This window comes from Gossypium arboreum, chromosome 6, assembly GCF_025698485.1.
Source record: "Gossypium arboreum isolate Shixiya-1 chromosome 6, ASM2569848v2, whole genome shotgun sequence".
NCBI classification, from domain to species: Eukaryota; Viridiplantae; Streptophyta; class Magnoliopsida; order Malvales; family Malvaceae; genus Gossypium; species Gossypium arboreum.
The window spans coordinates 139,745,644-139,772,887 of NC_069075.1; the positions used below are offsets into that span (position 1 = coordinate 139,745,644).

The following is a 27,244-nucleotide window of genomic DNA, read 5'->3' on the forward strand; positions in this document are numbered from 1 at the left end:
TCTACGTTACCGCATATCCCACGTGTCGGTGACCTATACGAGGGACGGCTCTTTTCCCCCAAATCAAAGCAATTTAAACAAATTCTTTCGACTCCTGATTCGTCCACGTGTCCAAAAATACCGTGAAAAACCACTAGCGGTTTATACACAAAAACCGCTGGTTTTTTGCTCCCGCTTTAAAAAAAAAAAACTTTCCTTATATAGATGGCTTTCTCTAATGATAATCAAGGCCAAAACGACGTCTCTGAAACCTCGGTTTGTCTCCTTTCTCTGACTCCCGTTCCTCACTTCCTTTCCAAGTAAGTTTTTTCCCCATTATTTTTCAAAAAATAAAAAGGCAAAAAACAATTTTTTTCTTTTTTTTTTAAATTTATTTTTGCTAAGTTTTTATCATTTCTCTCTAGCTTTTTTGTCGGATATCGAGAGTTTTAATTTTTTTTTTCACTTTTTTTTGGTTGTATAATTAGAAAAGCTTACTCGTTTTTGAGTACTTCGCTGAGCTATAAAAGGTATGGGTAGAGGGAAAATAGTGATAAGGAGGATCGATAACTCAACGAGTAGGCAAGTAACTTTTTCGAAACGAAGGAACGGATTGTTGAAAAAAGCTAAGGAGCTTGCGATCTTGTGTGATGCTGAAGTTGGAGTAACGATCTTCTCCAGCACTGGAAAGCTCTACGATTTTGCTAGCACCAGGTCCTTTTAAGATCTCTTATCATCATATTCTATTTGCTTAAAATGTTCTTGGTTTTTTTTTATTACCATAATTTGTGATTCTAGCTAGCTTATTATTATTATCTTCATAGATTTGATTTGTATGTTTCTTCGTAATATTTTTTTTGAAGTTTTTTTTGTTAGATGTGAAATTAAATGAGACCTTAATGTTGAAATACGGTAGGGAGATTTAAACGTTAGAGATATTTAGTTTTGATTTTATGATTTTATGATTCAAAAAAATGTGCGGATTTTGCTGTGGATTTAGTTTGAGTGTCGCCTTTGATTGTTCGTCATCGTCATTTCGTTATGATTTAGGGCTTGGCTGAGTTCGAAATTTTAGAAAACTAGAAAAGTACGCCTAAGCTATAGAGAGAGTAATTTGAGTTCAGGAGTTGACTTCGAGATTTTCTACAAAGACTAGCGATGGCTGATTGAAGGTTCCATAGAACTAGATTAACTTTGTTTTTGGACATAGTAGAGCTAGAGTATACTAAATTAATAGCTAAGAAGAATTATAGCTCATACTTTTTGTTTAATTTTAGGACTCAATTTGAAGCTCCTAATCAAAATGCTTGGTTTAAGAAACAAACAAAAGAGATTTGGGGTTGAATGGTCGTCTCAATAAACACTTACAAATTAAATTCCTCTTGTTTTTTTTCCACAATGACACCAGGTATATATATAACCAACAAGAACTCCAAGCACTGTAGGAAAAGTGAAAAAAAAAACCTTGAATGACTTGTCAACAGGATCCCAATTAATTCATGAATTAATCTTATAATTATAGAATGATATATGTATATACATATATATTTACTTTGTAGCACAACAATTAATAGGGTCCCCTTTGATAAAAGGTCAGATTAGGGAAATGTCAACCCCACATCTAGCTGAAGAAATAGGAGAAAGAAAAAGATGATGTTGTCAACAGTTGATGCCACTGACTACTTATTAGCAGTTCTGCTAAATAATATATGAAAGTTTAATAATAATAATAGAAGTTAGCCTCCTAAGATAACCAATGATCCAAAATATAAGTTGTCAATCTATAGTATATATATAGTGTTTTTATCATAACTAAATGGAAAGATGACACCCCATTACTTTAAGATACAACTTGTACTGAAAATATTATGAAATGCGAATGAAGCATTACTAAAGTAGGGTTGATGAATAGGATATGTATAGTAGTAAAAAGTTTCTGCTAGAAGTTTGGAAAAATATTTTTGGTGGCAAGTTGACTATCCTATGGAGGATGGTGGATATGAACATACTCATATGTATATATTCAAAGTCAAGAGTGTCGCATTGAGTGATGATATATGCAATATTGTTGGTGATGGCAAACTCAATGAGTCTGTTTGCATTGTCTGATCAGTGCAGTGATAGTGAGGCTTGTGCTATTATAAGAGGTAATAATGAGCTTGGGTACGCATAGTAGTGACAAGTTACATGTATTCTTTCAATTAGTAATTAACTAATTACATTTCTTTCCACAAACATGTGTTTTTTGTTTGAATTTTCTCAATGCATGCTGAATTAAGAAAGAAGGCTAGGTTGTGGAAACTTCTGGGGATTAACTAAACCTAAATTTCTTTTTACAATAAGAATACTGCTTTCTCTTTCAATATAAACATCATTTTAGAAACCATTAGGCTATTTCAACTTAAGCTAGGTTAACATTTATTCATTGAATATATGACAAAAGAGGAAATATATACCTAAATCAACATCAACAACTTAGATATATTTTTTGGTACATAAGAGTTTAGGTTAGAGGAGGTTATCCCAGTCCAAGATCAAGACATGCTACTGGCTTCATAGAGGGCTACATCAGCAACTTGATAAGTGAAATTTGTTATACCTTTACTCCTTGGACACACTTTTGGGAATAACCCTTCAAAAAAACCCTTTAGAATAATTCCTTAGCTACACAACCATGTGAGCCTCTTATAATCATTGTCATTTATGACGTCAACTATCATGCCCCATCTAAAATGATTGATAGCGTGTCTAATCATCATCCTACTTATGTCTATGGTGACGGACCACTTGGCCAATTTACTTTGAAGTCAACAATAAAAGGATGAAACATGGCACCTTGGGATCATGGTTAAGGGTATATAAGCCCTTAACCTCGTCCATGAAGGGGGATCCCCCCTTTCTCATTTATTCTTTTTCAACTCTGATCAACTCATAACCATCACTACCAAGACCTTCGTCCACAACGACTCTCAGCCTTACTCTAAACAAGGTGAATCGTCTCACAGTGTCATAATTTCCGCCTCAGTGTGATCTAAGTATCAACAGAATTGTTGTGCTCTACCGTGTGTATCACAGGAAGATTGTCAATAAAATTCTAAATTAAATAAAAGAAATTATGATAAGTCTAGGTGAATTCCCTTGGATAAATTGACTAGATAGGTTTACAACTGAAATTACAAAATAAAACATATACAACCTATCTAAATGTTTTCTAGTTCAACAATATATATACAATTAATAAGGAACTAAAGATATTGAAGCAGAATGTAAGTTGTTTAGTGGTTAATAAACAATGAAAAATACTTTTAGCTTTCCATAAAAATCAATGAAAAATATATTTAATTAAATAAAATATTGAAAACTTATTTTACGACTTAACTTTTGTAAGCATGCAAAAAGGTTTGATGATAAAATTTAATATCTAATAGAGAAAATTAGGAAATCTAAAGGAGTTTTATATATACATACGTATAATTCTTTTTTAATATTTAATTATAGATGATGATACTTTTGCACCTTAAATATTCTCTTCATTATTTTAGTGGAGATATCAAGATAATATGCTCACCAAACATCCTTTTAAGTGAACTGTATAATATAATCCTAGGGTTTTATCATTAGAGTTTCATGATTTCTGATTCGGGCGGGCCTCTTGTTTCATATGTAATATTCAAATATCGTAATGGAATACAGAAAACATTAATATAGGAGAAAGCAAGCTTCCCCAACCTTATCTCTAAAGTTGATCGCAAGAGACCAAAGTCTAGAGGTCCTTTTTTTTTTAGTAAAATAAATATATAAAATAAAAAAAAAGTCTCAATGTAAAAATAAAAATAAATTATTATCTTATATTTTTAAAGAGAACGAGAAACAGGTCATGGATATTCCAACCTTCCACCTCACAATATTTTGATAACAACATTAGGGTTTCTAGGAAAAAATAATTCTAAATTCGAAAGAACCCTATCCATCTAAATCGAATTAGATGAGAACATAGAAAAAAGAGAGTACAAAAGGCCGCATGCAAAAATTGAACTCTACATTAGGCATAAGTTAGGCTTTCACTTTATTTTCATGATCATAGGCACTATATATATAATGGGGCCCTAACAAGAGATAAGAACTAATCATCTGCATTGTAAAAGTCACGAACCAAAGATGTTCCTATAAAAGGAAGTGAATATATAATTGAAAAAAAGAACCAAAATATCTTACATTTGCAAACAAACTAAGGTGTGATTCATGGACCATGATTTTACTAACTAATTCTAGATTCTTATGGAATTGAATATTGGGAAGATAATCAATCTTTATAATATATAAAATCACATGAAATCTTATGAAGTAAATGCTTAATATTATTTAATATCTATGACATTGACGGGTTTCAAAGCACATTATTCACCACTTACTCTTTGTTTATTACAATTTGTCAAACTCAAGTCCTCACTCTTTAGCTTTTCTTTATTTTATTTTATTTTAATTAGTTCATTTGAAAACTATAGCACAATGGCATTAGAAGCTAAATGTTCTTAAAAGCAGTTTTAGCCGTTGAATTATACTGTTGCCAGCCTTAACTTTATAAACGTCAAAAGGTGCATTCTGATCCCTAGGAAATCCTGAATGTGGAGCACTTTATATAGAAAATTTATCCACGTTTATATTAAAGATTAATTAATATCCTCTTCTAGAAAAAGAATCTTGTAAATCTTCTCGTTACATATTTTTATAATTTAAAAACTTCAATACATTGAATGAGATGATTTCTCAAAATCTCATTCTTCCAAGCGACAAAACAACTATACCATTGGTTATAAAACAGGTGCTTTATAATGAAAATTGTATGTATTGAAATTACAATAATGATGATTCTTAATATTTACTAATTCTCTCTAGTATTTATAGACATGAGATTTACTACAATATATTAAAATTTGACGGGATAAGATATGCATAAGATAGAATATTATTGTGGTCTCGAAATAGGAATTATAATACAAAGTATTCAATTTACACGCTTTCTTTTAAGAAACAAAACTTTGTTCTAATAGATTTTGATTCACAACCATTTGATTCTGTCTCCATCCCACATTTCTTTTACAAATTTTTTTAAATATTCAGTAATTGCATTAAGCTTTAATTAAATTTGAAATTGTGTTAGTCGAATTTTTAAACTGGCTAAAGTCCTCCAAGTATTATTTTTTTTCTTTCACGAAACTTAAACTCGAAACTTTAAATAAGTTGCATCAATTTTTTTATAAATCCTAGAATAACCACAGGAAAAAAAATAAAATTCCACCACCACGATCGTCGGTTTGAACTTATCTGTCAAAATCATCACCTTCCTCTTCTTTGTCAATATTATGTCCTATGATACTTTGGATCTCTTTTTTTTTATTAATTATTTTAATTTTTAATAAAATAAAATCAACTTAATTTTGTGATAAGTAACTACTTACCTATTTCTGTTGTTCAACACTTTCTTGTTGAAAAATTTAAATTAAAAAAAAAATTAAATTGATTTTTAAATACATTTAAAATATTAAATGTTGAAAAAAATTTAAATTTAATGAAATAGAAAATTTTAGTGATTTATCAAACACAACAATTAAGATTGAAGTTGGCAATAAAAGTTGAATTCAATTTTTACTCAGAAAAACAAACTTAATCGAGCGAGCTTAGGTAGTTCAAATCTAACTTTAAACATTTAATTATGAGAACTCGAGATTTTCTAGCTTGATTTCGTGTCTCCTGCACACTTGCACATAAATGACGAAATTGAAAAAAGAATTGCAATGTAAGAGAACTCTTTTAAACGTAAATCAATTCTTAGAATTGTTTTCTTTTTATCCAGGCACATTTTATTAGTAATATAATATAGATTTCGAAGAAAATTGATCCTTTTTCGAAATGCCCATTATTTACGTAAAATTTGATCTATTTGTGTAAGTTTCTTTTATTTGGCATGATAAGTAAATGTTTGAACTGATAAAACTAAAAAGTAAATATCAATGTAATTAATAAAGCCTATACTTGATGATGAAAATAAAAAGGGCAAAATTTCAAGGTGTCATATTTCCATTCCATCATGTGTAGATTTGATAATTAAGATAAAATTGCTTACACGTATTCTAATTAAAGTTGTTCAAACATTCCTTTAATACAAGTGATCAAACAAATAAAAACACCAAGTGAGGAATTATGGCTAGCTAAAAATGTCTTATCAAGCAACAGATGTTGCTTAATTGTTGACTTCCTTTTGCACGAGTCAATCTCTATTTGTCCATCAAAAGAAAGGTTCGTCGAATAAGAAAAATCCTAGCTTGAATTCTCAAATTGGCGATAATTTTTCTGCAAGTTAACGTGACATTGTTAATATCTTTAGCCATTACAACTCCTTGACAAGTGAGGAATTATGGCTGGCTAAAAAAGATGTCTACCAAGCAACAAATGTTGCTTAATTGTTGACTTCTTTTTGCATGAGTCGATCCCTGTTTGTGCATCAAAAAAAGGGTTCATTGAATGAGAATAATCCTAGCTTGAATTCTTAAGTTTGGCAATAATTGTTCTGCAAGCTAGTGTGACATTGTTAATATATTCTCAATGAGAATAATCCTAGCTTGAATTCTCAAGTTTGGCAATAATCGTTCTGCAAGCTAGTTCTGCAAGCTAGTGTGACATTGTTAATATCTTTAGCCATTACAACTCCTTGACAAGTAAGGAATTATGGCTAGCTAAAAAAGGTGTCTACCAAACAACAAATGTTGCTTAATTGTTGACTTTCTTTTGCATGAAACGATCCCTATTTATTTATCAAAAGAAGGGTTTGTCGAATGAGAATAATCCTAGCTTGAATTCTCAAGTTGGTAATAATCTTTCTACAAGCTAACGTGACGTTGTTAATATCTTTAACCATTACAACTCCTTGACAAGTGAGGAATTATGGCTAACTAAAAAAGAGTCTACCAAGCAACGAATGTTGCTTAAATGTTGACTCCATTTGGCATTAGTAGATCCCTGTTTTTCATTAAAATAATGGTCCGTCGAATGAGAATAATCCTAGCTTGAATTCTCAGGTTGGCGATAATATTTCTATAAGCTAGCATGACATTGTTAATATCTTTAGCCATTAAAACTCCTTTACAAGTGAGAAATTATGGCTAGCTAAAAAAAGTCCTACCGAGCAACAAATGTTTGCTTAAATGTTGATTTCCTTTTTCATGAGTTGATCCCTATTTGTGCATCAAGAAAGGGTTCGTCGAATGAGAATAATCCTAGCTTGAATTCTCGAGTTGGCGATAATCTTTCTACAAGCTAGCATGACATTGTTAATATCGTTAGTCATTAAAACTCCTTAACAAGTGAGGAATTATGGCTAACAAAAAAAAAAAGGCTATCAAGCAACGAATGTTGCTTAAATGTTGACTTTTTTTTTCATGATTTTTTCATGAGTCAATCCCTATTTGTGCATCAAAAAAAGGGTTCGTCGAATGAGAATAATCCTAGCTTGAATTCTCAAATTGGTGATAGTCTTAATGCAAGTTAACGTGACATTGTGAATATCTTTAGCCATTACAACTCCTTGACAAGTAAGGAATTATGGCTAGCTAAAAAAGGTGTCTACCAAACAACAAATGTTGCTTAATTGTTGACTTTCTTTTGCATGAAACGATCCCTATTTATTTATCAAAAGAAGGGTTTGTCGAATGAGAATAATCCTAGCTTGAATTCTCAAGTTGGTAATAATCTTTCTACAAGCTAACGTGACGTTGTTAATATCTTTAACCATTACAACTCCTTGACAAGTGAGGAATTATGGCTAACTAAAAAAAAGTCTACCAAGCAACGAATGTTGCTTAAATGTTGACTTCATTTGGCATTAGTAGATCCCTGTTTTTCATTAAAAGAATGGTCCGTCGAATGAGAATAATCCTAGCTTGAATTCTCAGGTTGGCGATAATATTTCTATAAGCTAGCATGACATTGTTAATATCTTTAGCCATTAAAACTCCTTTACAAGTGAGAAATTATGGCTAGCTAAAAAAAGTCCTACCGAGCAACAAATGTTTGCTTAAATGTTGATTTCCTTTTTCATGAGTTGATCCCTATTTGTGCATCAAGAAAGGGTTCGTCGAATGAGAATAATCCTAGCTTGAATTCTCGAGTTGGCGATAATCTTTCTACAAGCTAGCATGACATTGTTAATATCGTTAGTCATTAAAACTCCTTAACAAGTGAGGAATTATGGCTAACAAAAAAAAAATGCCTATCAAGCAACGAATGTTGCTTAAATGTTGACTTCTTTTTTCATGATTTTTTCATGAGTCAATCCCTATTTGTGCATCAAAAAAAGGGTTCGTCGAATGAGAATAATCCTAGCTTGAATTCTCAAATTGGCGATAATCTTAATGCAAGTTAACGTGACATTGTGAATATCTTTAGCCATTACAACTCTTTGACAAGTGAAGAACTATGGCTACCTAAAAAAGATGTCTACCAAGTAATGAAAGTTGCTTAATTATTGACTTCCTTTTGCATAGGTCAATCCTTCTTTGTGCATCAAAAGAAGGGTTCGTCGAATGAGAATAATCCTAGCTTGAATTCTCAAGTCCGCGATAGTCTTTCAAGAAGCTAGCGTGACATTGTTAATATCTTTAGCCATTACAAGTCCTTGACAAGTTTGGAATTTTGGTTAGCTAAAAAAAATGTCTACCAATCAACAAATGTTGCTTAAATGTTGACTTTCGCATGAGTGGATCCCTGTTTGTTCATCAAAAGAAGGTTTCATCGAATAAGAATAAACCTAGCTTAAATTCTCAATTGGCGATAATCTCTCTTACATGCTAGCATGACATTGTTAATATCTTTAGCCATTTTCTTAACTATTTTAAAATGCAAATTCCAACTATGATTCGCAACATCAACCATCTTTAAACTACACTTCTCGTCAAGTCACGCATTATCGATCCTCTTGCAATCTCTTACCTATCACGTGGTTTGCCAACGAGGAAGTAATGGTATATAATTATGTGTAACATCCAAAAAGGGTCAAGCATAGCTTGCTTAAAGATCATCACATTACGAACTTTCCATAAGCCTCACAGGCTATAAGAGAATAATGTAAAAGTCTCTTGCTTCTTAATTACCTTGATCATTTAGCCAAAGCCACAAAAAAAATCCAACTCTTAACCAAAACGAGATTGAAAAGTTAAAGTTTGACGAAGAGAAAGCTCCCAAACCAATTAGCTTTAGCGAATTCATACTTTACACATGGAGCAATTGCCTTTTACATTGATAAACATTTTTCATAGTTCATCCTTGTTTGAAAGACTTATGATAAAAAAATAAGTTTAAACTACAACTTGAACTTCTATAGGAACACTTATATCTTACCCTTTAAAAGATATTTTATGGGTCACCCATAAGGAAACTTGCCATGGAATACTCCATTACATTCCTTACTAAAAGACATTTTCTAATATATATGTTGATCCTTTTTCCACGTTATCAAACCCCTAGTTCTTGTAACATTTGGCCTTTAGTTCCTTTATCAATATTGCGATTGAATTTTTCATAATCCTTCAGGCTTGTTGATCTGCTAGTAAGGATTCATTCATTAACTATAACATTCAAATACTCGACCCATCTACATGGATGTGTTTGCAAAGGTTCCCCTAAGTTCATAAGTGTTTTCCCCCATTTAATGGTCTCCACCAGAAAATTGTGAGAGTTTGATCAATATTTCCACAAGTATAATGAGTAGCTCTGTAATAGGAACACATATAAAAAGAGATTGAAGTTAGCTTAGATTTAATGAGTGTTAGCCTATCTTCTTGCAATAAGCGTTTAGCTTTCCAAAGCACAAGTTTCCTCTTAATTTTGTTAAGAATACCTTAAAAGAAAACACTTGCTTGTCAAATCTTTAACCCTCAAAATACCACTAAACTACCTCATTTTTTTATGTTTAGGAGAAGAAAGTGTTTCGACATATCAAGGTTGACCAATTGTTACTAAAAATCACAAAATTCCTTAGGACTGGATTTAAGATGACGATAGAAGATAACATTTGCCTTAAAAAAAGATAGCAATCATCTAGAAGGTGATTAGAATGGACTACTTCATGGGTGTTTTTAATGGCACTGATTGTACCATTGTTTTCCACTTCAATTAACATTAGAAAAAAAATGTTTTAGTTGAGCAAAAAGAGGAAAGGGGCAATTGGATCTCCTTGTCTAATATCCCATTAAATAATCAAAATGATCCAAGAATAACTAACATATCAATTTCATAACCACCTAAATGAATTTAAAACTATATTTTGTTAGTTAAAACTTGAAAAGTTTACTTATTTAATGATATACAATAGTAAAAGAAAAAAAAGAGAAGGAAAGAACATTACACCTCTACTTTATTAGCTTCATGTGTTCTTGCAAATCATTCATAAGTTGGCTTACACCATTAATTAAGAAAGCAATATCACCTCTAGTGAGTTAAAAATATCAATTTTCCAACATTTCCAACAAGCCTATAGTATCTACAATTGTTAACTAGAATACTTTCATTACACCCTAACTTTAACTTGTTTTCATTTGAGTACTTCTCTGTAAATTCAAGCATTCTTGTTTCTTTTAACAAATCCAAATGCATAATTTTTTCTTTTTTTTTGAGTCTATGTTTTAATGTCTGAACATTCATGCGCACTTTTTGCACTAGACAACGAAAAAATGCATTCTTAACATCAAGTTAATTTAAAGACCAATCAAGGCCTACCGCCAACAAAAGGAGAAATTTAATTGTATTGTATTTTGAAAAAAGAGCAAATTTCTCTTGATAGTCACTTCCATAAAACTAAGTGAATCCTTTTATAATGAATCTAACTTTGAATCAATCCACACTTTCACCTTTATATTTTATAATATACACCTATTTACATCATACTAAACTCTTCTCTAGTGGCAAATTTATAATCTCTCTGGTTTCATTTTTTTTGTAAGGCTTAAAATTTTTCATGCACAACTTTCCTCCATTCTAGTTCTTTAGGGCCTCATAGACATTGTTTGGGATTCTAATCTTATCAAGATAATCACCAATGCTCAAATCTTAAGGACAATCCCTCATATGAATCAAAGGTGGAGATTAAGTGTTGAGAGCATGTTCTTATCCCTTTCAAATAGCAGAAGATAATGCATTGAAGGCCAACTCAATATGAGAATTATAATTTTTATTACTTAGTGTGTGTATATTATAATTTTAACTTGGATTTAACTTGACTTTGATAAATTAGTGTTGATACAATTTATACAATAAGGTCTTTATTTGGTTCTAATGTTTTTGGTGCAAAGGTTTGAGGTTATCTTCCTTTTCCTAAAACCTTTGTAAGATGTTAAATGTATAGATCTTGTCGCTAAGTTTTGCCAAGTTTGGATTCTATGTAACAACCCTCTAAATAAGAGTTGTTTACTAATTAATTATGATTCATTTGGTTATCCCAAAGTTAGCATACGAGTATTGGTTCACTCTCAATAACAAATTTAGTTGCTCCATATTCACTAAAACTAGTCAATTTAAGGTTACATGGTATTTGCTCAAAGAATGTGATATCCGTGATGTTATATTATTTGTGCGTAGTGGCCAAATAGCACTCACACCCTTGGTTTAGAGAATACCTTATAAAAATATATTTATGTTACGTTTAGTAGGAGTTTTATTTTTCTACATGTTTTAGTCATTGGTTAGTCATAAACTAACCACAATTGGTAATATTTAACCACTCATGACTTGTTTGTAGCAAATAAATTGAAAACTTTTCGCTTATTTTGAAAAAGTCTTTACAATAATTTTTACTCATTTTTCTAATTGTATGTTTAAATTTGTAGTAATCATTTTTTTTATGGCTTAACTATTTTAAAACATGTGTTAAATAAGTTATTTACTCATGTTATTACACTAGTAACCAAACACAGCATTAATGACTTTAAGATTTAGTTTACCTCAATAGAGTTTGTGGTTTATAAGTATGGATACAAGTAATACACCTAGATGTCTTCAAAGGAACAATTAACGCAAGGGATTATATTTAGAAAAGATTCGAGTACATTAAATCCTAGAAGGCATTCTATTTATCAAATACATGCTTACTTTTTTTCTTTCAACAATGTCAATTTGTTGGGGCGTGATTACACATGAACTTTAGTGAACCATGCATTGACTTGTTAGGTAAAACCCTAAGTTGGATCTGAAATACTCTCTAGCATTATCAGTTCTTAGGATTTGTTTCTTAAATTAAGCTGTGTTAAGATCATGGTGTTGGAGTTTCTCTAGTTTGCCCTACCTAATATTTTTTTTATTCAAAAAACCTATATAAGCCTAGTGTGATTATCTATAATGGAAACAAACAAAATAAAGTTTGTCATAGGTCTTACCCTAGATGGTCTCCACACATTTCTATGGATTATTACCAAAGACTCAGATGATTTGCTTATATGAATGATGAAGGCATATGTTTTGTGCATGTAAGATAGATAAATTTCGATGTCCTAAACAATAATGCCATCTAAGAAACAAGGTCAACGTAATTTTGGGCTTGAAACCATTAGACAATTGGGTTTTGGATGGCCTTATTCTTTTATTGTCAAGAATTTTGAGAACATAAACCCAACAACAATTCAAAATTGCTATTTGACCTCAAGTTCAAGTCCTAAAATTCACAAACTTTAAAAAAAAAATAGCAACAAAAGATTACAATCTATATTTGGAAAAGAATTAAACGAAAAGTTAATTGAAATTTTAACAAATCTTGCTATAACTATTTTTCATGGAGGTCAATCTGCTTTCCTTATTGTCTAATTCTCATAACATGAGTTTAAAGATTCAAATAAGGTTTTATCCCCTATCATATGATCAGATGCTCCAAAATCCACAAACCAATCGCCTAACTCAGGTCCCTAAAGATAAAGCTTTGCTACCACTCGTTGAGTTGAGAACAAAAAGAAGTGAAGAGAAATAGAGTTGTTTAAAAACAAACACTCTCACTTGGATTCCTTTTATCCAAAGGTTTTATGCGTTTATAGGTAGCTTCTAAGCCACTTCTCATCCAAATCCCATAAGAAATTCATCTCATCCTTATTCTAATCCTTGTCCAAATTATAATCCTTAAGATAGGATCTAAACAAGAAAACTAACAATGATGATGAATGTGCTAACCAGTAAAATGGCTTTAACTTAGCAGCAACCTATCAAGTGAGAAGTGATTCACTTTTAAATTGATAGCTTCTAAGTAGTTTGAATAACAAATTAAGTAGCTTCTTTTGACACAAGAACTTAATGTTGCTCATGATGCTCAAATACATCAAAGTTGATTCGATCATGCCCTAAAATTGAGGGTACTAATGATAGCATAAAAGGTAGTTTAATAAAATCCATCCTTGAGATCGACTTTTGTGTACAAATTTGGGCTTTTTCAAACAAGGATGGTGCCTTTTTTACATATCACACCAAATGTAAGCAGAATATTCTATCTAATATTTTGGGTCAAACAAATCATGCATGAATATTACTTTTCCTAAGGCTCAACTTGAAGTCATCTCAACCCATGAAAATCTATTTATAATCTTTTACCCTTTTTTTCCCCTTGAATTCATACTCAAACATGTCATACCTTGAGCAATTTTTAGATGAAGGTTTTGCCATTAGGACATGAATTAAGCATAAGCATATCTTACATTATCCAAATTATTCATTTTCCTTAAAGCATTTATGTCTAACATCAACACCTAATATATTCAAACAGAGTACAGGAGGTGATCCTCCTAAAAACCAATAAAAGTTTGCCTGGAGCACATCTATGGTATAGCTATATGAAAAGATCAATATTAAGTGATTCTAACGTATGATAATAGATGATTTCCATCAAACAGAACAAGTTTGGGTTAAAAACAGTGACATTTTAAATTATGAAAGAAATAGCTTCTGTTCCAACAACAGATTAAGATAAAATACCTTGATTGCATAGCAAAGAAACATCCATACCTTGAGGTTATGATATCAAACAAGCTCCATCTTTATGTTCATGGTTGTGGTAAAGAACCATGCAGAGTTAACGAAAAAGATGGAATTCCTTTCTCAAAATGACTGATAATTTCAGCCAGATAGTTTACCTCCTAATAATCAGACTCGAAAACAAAGTAGGGAGGGAATCGCAAGGGTGACAAGGTAGGGATGACAGAATACAATATATTTTACCATGAATGTAACCAGATTTAGTGGCGATTCAAGATATGGATATATTCATCTTGCTAAAAGTTTGTTTGGTACAGATTAGGCATGAATATTTAAAAAAAAAAGAATCGAAGTAGCATAGGGTTTAATGTTATAGTTGAATGAGGCAAACAAAGCAAGCATGAAGAGGAAACAGCACTTGGACAAATCAAGACTATCATATTTAACCAAAAAGAAAACTTACGTATAGGATTGTAACTTCAACTGTTCTGTTCAATAGCTGGTTTATCTTTCTAGAAGGAAGCTGTCATTGAATAATATAATCACAACTGTCAGATACAACAATTTTAGATACTAGTGAAGTTGACAGACGCTATCATTATACTTTCTAGAGCTACGTACAATGATTTTGAATGTCCTCTCTGTGTTTCTTCTCTAGTGTAAGCATTTAGAAATTACAGAATCCCTGATACAATTCAAATCTTCTATTGCTAGCATGAGATCTATAATTGAGCGATACAACAAAGCAAAGGAGGAACATCAGCAACTGGGGAGCCCAACCTCAGAAGTCAAGGTATTGTTTAAGTACTTAATCCTAAATTTCTTGTATCTACAGAGCATGCTTGATACATAATTTTATTATTAGCTAATTAGCAGGCATTTAACTTCTGCCGGAAAAAGAAAATGTAAGATTGCAAGGTTAAATAATTTTTTTGGGGACCAAACATTACAAGCATACCTGGAAACATGATGCATGAAAATTTTTTATAGCTAAGCATGGGTCTCAGGTTGGCAGCAGGCATAGGCTACTGTTACAAAATGCTTGTAAATTTATATAGCTGAGCATCAGTTCAGGTTGGCAGCAGGCATAAGTTAATAGGACAAAATGCTCGCAAAATTTTATAGTTAAGCATCAGTTTCAGGTCTAGATTTTGTGCAACTGGTGACAAAAATTTGGCCGCAGCAAAACCTGAAGATAATTGGTTTGGATACATTCCATTAATTACTCTTCGGATTGTTGGAATAGGAATGAGATAAGTGCATGCATAGGCTAACCATGCTAGGATCTTGCCTTTCTATGATGGAAACATTACCAATTAAGATACAACATCGAAGAAACCAAAATGGGCCCATGGTGAATATAAGCAAAATAAAAATGCTAAGAAATTATCATCTTCAGGCATGACAATGGACATTAAATGGAGATTAGTTTGGATAACCAAACACTTCATATCGCCACTGGAAGGCTAGGCAACACTTCAATTAACTCCCTCCCTCCCTCTTTTTATTTATCTACCTATCAATCAAAAAAATATTATTTGAGACTAGTTAAAAAAACACAATGAGATAGGTCTACAAAATCTACGAGCCTAGGACATGCTAATTCTAACCGTGATAAAGAGGATATATTTCAAAATATAAAAATTGATGAGGGTGAGAATGGTACAAAGTTCAGACCAGACAACGAATAGAGACCAGTTATAGCAGTAAGATACCTCCCGAAAACAAGAACTATGGTCAAATCATGCACTAGTATTTAGGGGTGCACATATGGTTAAGTCAGTCGGTTCGGATGGCTTTTTACTTAATTTACCATCCTCCTACTATAACCAAACCAACTTAACATCGGTCAATTTAGTCAGTTAACCAAATTAATTTTTAAATAATATATTATATATTTATAATATATGTAAAATAATTAAAATATAATATATACTTATGCTCTCTCCTACTAGTATTCATGTGGTGATGAAAGAATTAACATCTAACATAAAGACGCACGCAAGGATGGAAAGTTATAAGGAGGTACTTGTACCTGCCACAGTCATGACATTCAACCTGGAAAGTTGAGAGAACTACCACTTATCATAGCTTGCTGTCATGCTTTTATGGTTTAAGGGGCAACTACAGCATAAAAATGACTAAAATCTTAACTGATCAACAGAGCAAAAAATTTCCAATGTTAACTGTTATCTTAGAGCAGAATCCTAGAATTAAGTAAAGAAGAGATTCGACGAAGTTAGAGATTACAGAGTAGCATAGCAGTCAATTGTTCTAAGTTTCCTATGTGCATGGAAGTTATTTCCTTTAGAGAGCGACCGCAATGGTAAATTTCCTCTGTAGGTGTCTTTCTCTATGAAGAATAACAGCACTTTCAAAGTTTCCAGTGAAAAGTTTTTAATTCACCAATGAGAAATCCCCACTATAACAGTTGACAATAGTAAAACCTGCTTTTAACTCTCCCTCATGTTTAAATCACGATATGAACATTCTAACAGGAAGTTACATTAAACAATGGGAAAATCCTTGCAGTTAGCTTTACCTAATGACTTCATAAATTTCCTTCTAAAGCCATCTTTCATCTTAGACCTGATGTTCCTTGCCTCTAGACCAAACGCAAATACTGAAGTATAATATTTCTACTTTGAAAAACATGACTCCTGCCTCTTATTATGCTTTTACAGTTTTTACCTATGATATATATTGAAGCTAGAAGCATTCTCTGATTAATTCTAAATAAAGAATCATATAACTCGCTGAAGAAAGTTTGTACTTCGCTATATCCAGCAGAAAACTATCAGTGCATATAAATTTCCCATGGGATTTTACTTGCTAAGTTTCTTGAGCAGGCAAGCCAAAAATAAGAGCCTTTAATTACCCTAAAGAAAGGAGGAAATTTTTACAGTTATCTTTCTCCAAAGACTGCCTCAACTTTGTTGAGAAGCTAAGCAATAGCTTCCTCCAACAAATTATATTCATCAACAGCTCCAAAGTCAATAACATAGTCCAATGGCAAAATAGAACTTTCATTTCCTTGCTTGTAGACCAAATCCAGAAATTTATATATTATCTATCTACATTGGAATTCACATCCTGATGTCTTTTATGCCTTTGAGCTTCCATTGGTGAAATACATAGAACTAGAAGCATCCTCCAATATCCTGAAGTTTGTACTTGGCAATTTCTAGAAGAAAAAGCATCTGTAAGTGCATATAAATTTCACCTAGCTTTTTACTAGTTGTTAGCTCTAAGATCCTAATTTTTAAATCCAAAAGACAAAAATAGAATAAAGCTTCCACAGCAAGAGCTAAAATGTGCATAACTTTGACAAGTAACCAAGAACTCAAGAAGTGATTTATCATCAAAATAGTTAAACATACATATTCTTGCTTAATTTAACTCATAGTCTAACTTCTCTACAAGATTGAAAATCTTCTCTAGCAAGAACCTTGAATCTAAATATGTTTGATTTCTTTTTGCGTGTAAATTTGCCTACATTTGCAGTATTCAGAACATTGTTGAGTCCACATATATGATATGCATGGTTATTGTCATATACCAGTAACAAAGTTATCTAAATATAATGAACCATATTTTTCAGTTCTGGCAAAGGGAGGCAGCAATTCTAAGACAGAAATTGCAAAACCTGCAAGAAAATCACAGGTAAACCAATTTTTTGGCAATACAAATGCATCATGTTAAACATTAATGAAAAAAATACAATGAACCAAAAATGCAGAATCAGTAACTCTTTTTACATTAGGCATTCTTCCAAACACAACACTTACGCCCATATGTCTCAGTTCAACACAGTCAGCTTCATACTTTTCAACCAAATAACAGCTTTCCCTATGGATTTTAGAACTACTTATTCCACCCTTTTATGATGCAACTATGCTTAGAATGTTCTATCCTTTATGGCATGATTCATATATATCTAAAGATTAGACTGAATGAATCATTCATCCTTCAACAAAAATGAACACACGGAGACTAGCAGTCCTAGCCATAATTTTCTTTCCTATAAAAGGATTTCATATCTAACCCTAAAGCATTGAATGGACCCAAGAGTAGAATGAGAATGTAAAGTCCATTGCATCTCATGTACATGCCTACAAAAGACTTTTATAATGTCTAAGATGAAAATTTATAGACTGAAATTATGCTTCTGCACACCATAACAGGCAAATGATGGGTGAAGAACTTTCTGGATTGGGTGTAAAAGAGTTACAGAATTTGGAGAGCCAATTGGAAATGAGCCTTCGCGGTGTTCGTATGAAGAAGGTTTGAAACTTTTATTTCCAAGTCATGCTCAGATTTTAAGTTCAAAACAGCATGCAAAATAAAGCAACCCCATTTAGTAACATTTATTCCACTGCTGTAGGATCAAATTTTAATGAATGAAATTCAAGAATTGAACAGAAAGGTAAATCCTGAAACAATAACTTCAGCTCCTTACTACCATACTGTCTCAGCATAAGTGGCTAAATTGCAGTGTCTCGTTGCAGGGGAACATAATTCATCAAGAAAATGTGGAACTCTATAAGAAGGTAAACCTAATTCGTCAAGAAAACAATGAATTATATAAGAAGGTATTAATGGATCATAACAATCCCAATATACTAGAAGCATTAAAAAGATTCAACCATTAAACCTTTGCCTGTTATAAGAATTTCTAAAACCAACCTCAAAATCAAAGTTTAACACATCCAGGTTTATGGAACAAGGGATGTCGATGGTGCAAACAAAGACTCCCTTCTTACAAATGGTTTAGGCATTGGAGAGGATTCACAAGTTCCAGTTTGTCTCCAGCTGTGCCAGCCACAGCAACAAAGCTATGAAACACCAACAAGAGCTACAAACTTGGGGTACATCCCACTCTATATGTTAGATTTTGATTTAATGCAGATTTCTTTGCCCCAATTTGATGTACACCTTTTTTCATGGTAACTGCAGCAGACTGCAATTGCAGTAGCAAAAGCAGATGTACAGAAATGGGATTGGATGTCACTCGACTTCTATCAACAAATATCTCATGGTTCCAAAAGTTATGCTTTTCATAGTAAGATGTGGTATGTTAAAACCACCAATCATTCAGCAAACATTGGTTTGAAATGTTTAAACAAATGAACTTTAGCATGTGTGTGATGATCAAGAAAACCATCTAGTTATGTAAAGATAATTTAAGCTAATAAATAAATATAAATATATAAGGAGGAGAAACCAGCATTAACTTTTTTGAAGTTTCAAAGATGACTGAAATGAATATCGTAATTACACACTTGTTTTTGTTAATTTGAAATGAAAAAGCTTCTTCTTTCGAAACTTCTATGACAGCAACACGGTGGTTCAGAAAAATGTTAATATTTAGATTGGTGAAGCTACAAAAAAATTCGAAATATGGAAGCATCACCAACAAGATCCTTAAAAGTGTAAATTCATTCAAGTTTTACTACAACTCAATTTTCAATTATATTTATACCTTCTTATGTAATTCATTTTTTTTATTAGGTTTACCTTCTTATAGAGTCCTACGTTTTCTCCTTCATTACATTGTAGACAGAAAGCTGATAACATGACCTGCAATACCAAAAGAATAATAATATAAAAGTTTTAGAATACCAGTTCAAGGTAACTAAAGGAAATAGCCGCCTTATAATACATTACAATACTATATGAACAGAAGGTAAAAACGAGTTTCTTTGGTATTTAATACATAACACGATTAGTTAATACAAACCAATATTGAGAGACTTAAACATAGTATATACATATGATGGCAGTACAATTTCAAAATGTTAAAACCATCGGATCGTGTTTCTAGTTTACTGCTCAATAGAAAATTCACAAGTATAGCCTACATGGCTTTAAGACCTAGGACAGTCCACCCACCCCCAATAATAGCTTTGACTGACATAACCAGCACATGCAGTTACAATTCGTGTTTCTAGTTGACCGCTTAACTAGAAGATGCACAAATATAACGTACATGGCTTAAGACCTGGGACCCCCCCCCCCAAAACAAAAAAAAAAAAAAAGAGCTTGGATTAACATAACCAGCATATACAGTTACAATTGAGACTTTGGGCCGTAAAAGTAACTTAACTTCAGGCTACATTCACTTTCAGAAAGTCTCAGAGGACACTACAATAAATTGGACAGCATGCAAGCATCCCAAGAAGGTTCACAACCCAATGTCATAAAATATAGCTCGCAGAGCAAGGAAACAGTGTATTTAACAAGAAACTATATGCATATGTTGCAATAACTCTGCCTGTGGTAGCACAAGATGCCTATAGCTGCAATTACAGCCGGTCCCAAGCCCGGAAAAAGAGGAGGGTTGCAACATGTTGAAAAGAAACACTATAAAACAATTATGGACCATCAAAATAACCTGACTTCCAATTGTAAAATAAATGCAAATATAATAAGAGCAAAATAGAACTTAGACAGGTGCCTTGCAAGTAAGCTTAGTTATATTCAAATGCTGATCCAACGGAAAAGGAGGGATGTAACATGTAGGAAAGAAATGCCATAGAACAATGATTGACTATCAAAATAACCTGACTTTGAATTGTAAAAATGCAAGTATAACAACAGCAAACCAGAACTTAGATGCATATTGGACATATCTAACATACACCTCAAAATTGCATTTGGAACATTAAGTCTTCATGCAACCAAAGCCTAGTTATTCATCAAGAGACATAATCAAGCACAATAATAAAGGAAAAGGAAGAAAGCAAACAAGAAATAAGCTAAAAGGAGAAAAAACAGAGAAATGAACTCATATCATTACATTAATTAACAAAAGAAAGAAAAACAGACATTAATAATATGCACATCAAAAAAAACAGACATTAATAATATGCACATCACCCTCTCACAAAGGCTCAAAGCACCCGAAAACATGAATTAGGACTCTACTCTTAAAGCAGTAAGGTAAGTTTTCCAACATATTGACATTAAATGTGTTTTGGCTCTATTTGAGGTAGGACTAACCAAAGGGCCTGAAGAGGAAAATTCAGCATAGGTCGTGCATGTTGAAACTTAACAGCTTGATATTTATATCTTTTATAGATTAAATGATTTGAAGTTGTAAATTAGTCACTTACATTTTTAAAGCATTTATTATATTTTGTCACCAAGAACACTTCTTATGATGAATTACTTAGATCATTTCAATCTCATTATCGTAGTGTTCATCTCTACCCCCTAAATATGTTATTTTCCTTATATTTTTTCCTCAATCAAATAAGGAGTACATTTTGAGATTTTTGCTTGGAATTTTAGAACAAGCAATAATATCAATGACCCATGACTTCTATTTCTTGATTGGGGAGGGTTAAATGATTTCAAGATTTTGATTCCACATATGAATAATGACTTAGCTTTTGAAAAGTGTGATACACGATTTCAAATGTTCGGCATTGCTATAATGAAGTAAAAAGTAAAAATATTCATTTTAGACATGATGTTGTAAAGTAAAAATAAGTTAATTTAAATGGTATTCAAAATTGTTAATATTATGATGTATGAAATATCAATAATTAATACATTTAAGTAATTAATACATTTAAGCAATTAATATTAATTGTTTATAAATTTTCTAATGTATAAACCATATAACATATAAGCATAACTCTTATAAATCAATAAAAATTTCATAAGTAATGAATAATTGACTCAAATGCAAAGTATCATTCTTTCCCTTGTCTTTATTATTATTACCACAATGTCATGTTAAAATTATTTTGGTATGAACAAATATTCAACTTAGCTCATAATAGAAAGTATAACAAAAATAATTTATAATAATTCATTGTTAAGTATAATATATAAAATATAAATTTTAAATACTTTTTAGGCAATGAATATTGTAAACCTGCAAAATTATATTTTGGCACCCAAACTAGCTTTCGAAAAGCCAAAAGCTATATTTTTCAACTTTTTGGTGAGGTTTGAAAAGCTGACTATTTAGCATTATTAATGAGTCAAAAAGTTCGTTTGGCTTGAAAGATTGGTTTGAGAAGCAATGCTAAACAAGGCCTTCTATCAATTAAATAGTGTGCAAACTATCCAAGTAAAAGCTATTAGCCACACACCAAAGGAAGCCTAATCTAACCAGCATTAACTAGTTAAAGTTTGGAACCAAAATGATAGATACAAACATACATGCAAAGACATATTGATTGAGCTTTATTGTGTGAAAAAGAGGCTGGGAAAAACTATCAGTTACATGACAGAATTAAATAGTTTAAAGTACTAGTAATACAAAATACAATTAGCATGTTATGGGCCAAACCTATGTTAGGAAGGGCATAAATTTTGATTCTCTAATTAAGGCCTAGGTTGCAATTTTAATTCTTTCCTAAGTTTCTTGATGGTGATTTTATATCAATTTATTTATTTCTTCTTAGAATAAATTTCTTATTTATGTAATAAAACTGGTCCTCGTTTAAAGGGATGTATAGAATAATAAACCCTAAACAAAATTTCTATTAATAAAACTAAAGAGATTCAAGTCTCTCTTTACTGGTCCTAAGGTTTTGGTGTTCCTTTGATGAGCTGAAATGTCAATCACAATAATAACACAATTGACTTCGACTTCCCCATTAATCACCCTATGATTCAATCCTATTCTCATGTCCATAACAATTTGGCATCAAAGCATATCACATTGGCAATGATGTATGAGCATTGTTATAAGAGAGAATTGTTTTGAAACCTGTGGTGGAGGCTAAGTTCATCAATCTAAAAACTCGTATAAACATCTACCTTCAACAAATAACTCGGCATATCTAGGAACAACTCAAAACCTAATTTTTTACTTGGGCAAAAAAAGTAGGGATGGTGATGTAGGCAGTAAAACAATCCAACTAGACCGATGCATTTCCCACCAACTACTGTAGGAGGCATGGCGCCACCACCACTTGGGGAGCAGAGGGTTCCATCAATTGGAATTATTCCCAAGTACACAAAAGTGGATTTTCAAACTTTTGATGGATCAAAGGATCCTTTGATTTGGCTACATTGATGTGAATAATTTTTCAAAACCAACACGCCAATGAGGCAAACAAGGTAAGTTTGGCAGCCTTCCACATTCTGGGTGAGGCACCACTTTGGTATTATTAAATCAAATTGGAGGGGCATGTGATGAACCAGTAAGAATCCTATAATTATGGCTCCTTTAGTTTTGGTGCTCTGATGGGCGGCAACTCCTTGGGAGATCTGGTTAGTTTGAAATAGACAGGAACTTTAGAGCTTTATCAGCAACAATATCAACAAAAATTAGCAAGAGCTAGTCAATACATTCGAGTAAACTGACATGATGGGTTTTTCATGGCTGGACCAAATGATTCCATTCGCTTGGATGTTCAAATGCACAACCCCCCTAATTTAGCCATAACTACAAGCCTCACTAAAGCCCTTGAATAGAAGCAGCAAATACTACATGTCAGGAATAACCATAGAGGAACTTGGCAAGGTAATGATGGCAGCAATATATTAGGGGGAACTATTAAAGCTAATTCAGTAAATTTTCCTACCCCTTTTGGTTGAAAGTAGCTTATTTGAATGATGAAGAACCAAAAACTAAAATTGAGACTGAACTAGGTTGATTTATATTGTCAAGTTATCTTGATTTCAAACTTAAGGATAAGCTCACATGGCAAGAGGGGGTAATGTTATGGGTTGAACCTATGTTGGGAAAGGCCATAATTTCACTTCTCTAATCAAGTCTTGGGTTGCAATTTTATGTATTCCCTTAGGTTTCTTGATTGTGAATTTATTTCAATTAATTAATTTCCTTTTTAGAATAGGTTTTCCTATGTATGTAATAAGATTGGTCCTTATCTGAAGAGGCGTATGGAATAATAAGCAGAATTTCTATCAAAAAAACCCTAAGGTGCCTGGGTCTCTCTCTATTGAATCTTAAGGTTTCGGTCTCCCTTTGATTGGCTGAACTATCAATCACAATAGATCATTACAAGAATACAGATAAAGGGAAGACAATTGACTTCGACTTACCCATCAATGGTCTCGTGACTCAGCTCTCATGTTCATAACATAGCAAAAAATTTAAAGGTTTAAAATTGTTTTACAAAAATGTATTATTAATTTTTATATTGGGATAAATTATACAAATTAGTATGAACTTCTAAAATATGAAATGGAGAAATATATCTAAAATGGTGTATTACTTTAAATAATATTAATATCTTAAACCACTAAAGCTTCGCATAAACCAAGCAAATCTCCAAAAATTTATAATAGCCAACAACAAAAGTAGTCAAAGTACAGGCAAAGTTACTAAAAGAACAAAACAAAACCTGAGAGAAAGGATCGAACTTGCAAGTTGAAGAGAAAAAAACCTTAGAAACATGCCCTCCGGCTCTACACTCTAGAATTATCCTATTCTTTTACATATTCCAAAGATCTCCTATCCAATAAGATCATGCCTCTACCATAATAGAGCCAGCAGGTTTAGCAGTCTTAGCAAATGATAAGTTCTCAAAAGTGATGTTTCACATAGAGTTTTGAGTTACTTAACCAGAACCTAATAGCAATAAAACAAAACTAAAAACTGCTATAAGGCAATGTCAACAAACCCAAAACTTGCTCCAATGACGTGAGGACAACAAAAGCGATAAGCAGCAATGAATACAGAAAAGAAACACCAAAAAAACTCAAAACTTGCTCAAAGAAAATGTCATTCGGCACTCAATTTAACTCCTACCTTCTACTTCAACAGAACTTCAACGAAAAGCAAAATGATTAGTTTGATTGAATTGTACTTTAGCTAGCAAAAAGGAACTGAACGCTAGATATATGTAGCCATGTAGCAAATCTCCACATGAAACTCATGCATACAAACCATTTATTCATCATAAACTCTCTAAGAAATGTTCAAATTTTTAACCAAGTATTTAATGACCATCAACTATATGTATAGAAACATCTCGCATGACAATAAAGACAGACATTACCACAATATTTTATGTGCTTTTCCATAATTGTTGTGCTGAAAGAGCTACGGACTAACACTATGCATACCTAATAAACCCAAATAATGATGATTCTACAGCAGTGAAAGCATAACGAAATTATATGAAACGCCAACTTGCAAAAAATGATCAGAACTGTTTGAAAACGTGTATGCTATGACATATATTTCGCATCTCAATGTATAAAAGGGCTCAGGCTCATTCACTAATGCAATTTTTTTTTGAGGGTCAGTAATACAAATTTTTAAATTGAAACTAAGCTGATATAATCAATAATGCTTTGTAGTGACCCAACCAAAACAAAAAAGAAATATGAACAGTGCTAAAACACTATTCAGACAACGGCAGGATATAAAATAATTAAAAAAGATAGCGTACATGAAAATGTTAAGAAGATTAATAAGAACCACCTGGAAACAAAAGCTAATTTGCTTTGAATCTTAAACTTTCTCTCCTCTTATTGTCACCTGAAAAAAGTCCAAAATGACAAAACTCCTTTAGCAATAATTTTTTTAAATGTTGTAATAAAGAGAAAGAAAATGCTAGCAATTGAGTGGGCGTGAAACACTCCATTTCTCAACTAAGTTGCCGAGAAAGCTTGACAAGAAGAAGTCAAAACGGTTTATTATAGAAATGTTTTGAACAAGAAAAATGTTTCTCGGATGGCTTTTTTTTAGAATAACTTTCTCTGTAACCAAACGGATTTCACGCAAAAAACCTCGAAACAAAGCTTTTCACCGCCATCAGTGACAAATTCCGAATCAAAACGAATTAACAGTTCTCAAAACCCTCAAACAAACAAATTACTTAACGGAAAACGAATCACCATTCACGTTCAAAGCAGAAAATGCAAACGCAAAACAATACAACATAAAATGAACGTCAAATCAAAATATATAACCTAACGATCTGATTACGAATTTTTTAACTGAATCAAGAAAATAACCAAATAAAAACGAGAAAATTAGAAAAAAAATCGGATCCGTTTACAAAGAAAATTATACCTCAAGAAGCTAGGGAAGCCGAAGAAGAGTGATATAGGTAAAAAAAAAAAGGAGAGAGAAAAAAAATCTGGAGAAAGAGCTGGAACAGACACTAGATTTTGGGGATTTAAATAAGTTGATGTGGGGGAGAGCTAATGAAGGATGCCCCCACTTAATCTTGTTCTTAGCTAATTAATCAAAAAAATTATTCAATAATCAGACATTGGTTGACGCTTTAAGCTTAGCTTTTGGAAAAAAAAATTAGTGCAAAGGAATTATTTTATTTTTGATGATTTGATTCTTCATAATCTAGGGTTTCGGTTTTCCCTTTTAAAAGAAAAAAAAATAACATTAAAAACTAAAATTCGCTTTCTGGCTCTTTGGAGATTTCACCCGAAAACCAGCTAAGCCGCTGTATGAGTTTCGAGCCGCCGATATTTCCGTTTCCCGCCCCGTTTAAGGGTATAGCAAAAATACATGGGCTGACCGCGCGGTTTGTAGAAAAAAATCTATCAATTATGACCCAAAATTAAAAATTAGATATAATTAATTCAAATTTAAATTACTCTACAAATAGAATTAAAAATTCAAAAATTTAGAATTTAGAATTTAGCTTTTAAATTTTTTTCTAAAATTTATTCCTTTTATTTTTTTATTTCAAATTTTAGCTCTAATTGTTAATATTATTTTTTATTAAATTTATTGATGTGATATTTTAAATAAATAATACTCACTTAAAAGTCATATAACAAAAATAATAATGTTGTAATAAAATTGAATTTAACAAAAATTTAACATTGTTAACAATTGAACCTAAATTTTAAAATAAAATAGTAGAGAGACTAAATTCTGAAAATATAAATGTATAAAGTAAATTTTAATCTTTTGAATAATATAAGGACTTATGACATATTTTAAACAAAATCATCACATGTACTATTTATTTTAAATTATTAATTAAGAATATATTGATTCATTTTAATTTCATTGTTAATGTATCATATAATTATCTATAACCGGATGATCGAAATCCGAATAATCTAATCTAGAAATAGTCAACAAAAATACTTGACTAACAAACTCATATTTAGAACAATTCAAACCGAATATAACCCAAACTCAATATTGCTCAATTTTAAAATGATTCAATAACCTAAACTTCAAATTATTTGATCAATGAACAAATCACATTTGAAATTATCAAAATTTTAAAAATGACATAATTTCATAATTGTACTCTAAATCTAATTAATTTATCTTAAATTATCTTAATTTAAA

The 27,244-nt window shown here is 31.7% G+C and overlaps 1 protein-coding gene and 1 long non-coding RNA gene across 7 annotated transcripts; one reads left to right on the forward strand and one right to left on the reverse strand.

The window, feature by feature from the left end:
- The first annotated feature begins 206 nt into the window (after positions 1 to 206).
- On the forward strand, positions 207 to 19,200 carry LOC108486206 (MADS-box transcription factor 23-like). 6 transcript variants are annotated; one of them, XM_053030132.1, is made up of 9 exons: positions 207 to 299; positions 473 to 693; positions 14,692 to 14,770; positions 17,579 to 17,640; positions 18,162 to 18,261; positions 18,362 to 18,403; positions 18,486 to 18,569; positions 18,691 to 18,845; positions 18,934 to 19,200. In XM_053030132.1, exons 2-9 carry the CDS (start codon positions 512 to 514, stop codon positions 18,950 to 18,952), a joined length of 723 nt encoding a protein of 240 aa, XP_052886092.1. In that variant the 5' UTR covers positions 207 to 299; positions 473 to 511; the 3' UTR covers positions 18,953 to 19,200. The 6 variants fall into 6 exon arrangements, with proteins under 6 accessions (XP_052886092.1, XP_052886093.1, XP_052886094.1 ...); XM_053030133.1 differs by having other exon boundaries at positions 18,937 to 19,200; XM_053030134.1 differs by having other exon boundaries at positions 18,486 to 18,527.
- Positions 18,101 to 26,474, reverse strand: LOC108486207 (uncharacterized). The gene is made up of 4 exons (XR_001871451.2): positions 25,988 to 26,474; positions 25,394 to 25,450; positions 18,664 to 19,557; positions 18,101 to 18,533 (listed from the first exon to the last, which is right to left on the reverse strand). It is a non-coding gene; the product is annotated as an uncharacterized LOC108486207 (long non-coding RNA).
- Positions 26,475 to 27,244: the final 770 nt, after the last annotated feature.

Excerpts from the sequence above, each read along its gene's own strand:
- LOC108486206 (XM_017790106.2), top strand. The coding sequence starts at position 512 with ATGGGTAGAGGGAAAATAGTGATAAGGAGGATCGATAACTCAACGAGT. Across the intron at positions 694-14,691 it reads TACGATTTTGCTAGCACCAG|CATGAGATCTATAATTGAGC; the intron begins GTCCTTTTAAGA and ends TTCTATTGCTAG. Across the intron at positions 18,570-18,690 it reads ACAATGAATTATATAAGAAG|GTTTATGGAACAAGGGATGT; the intron begins GTATTAATGGAT and ends TAACACATCCAG.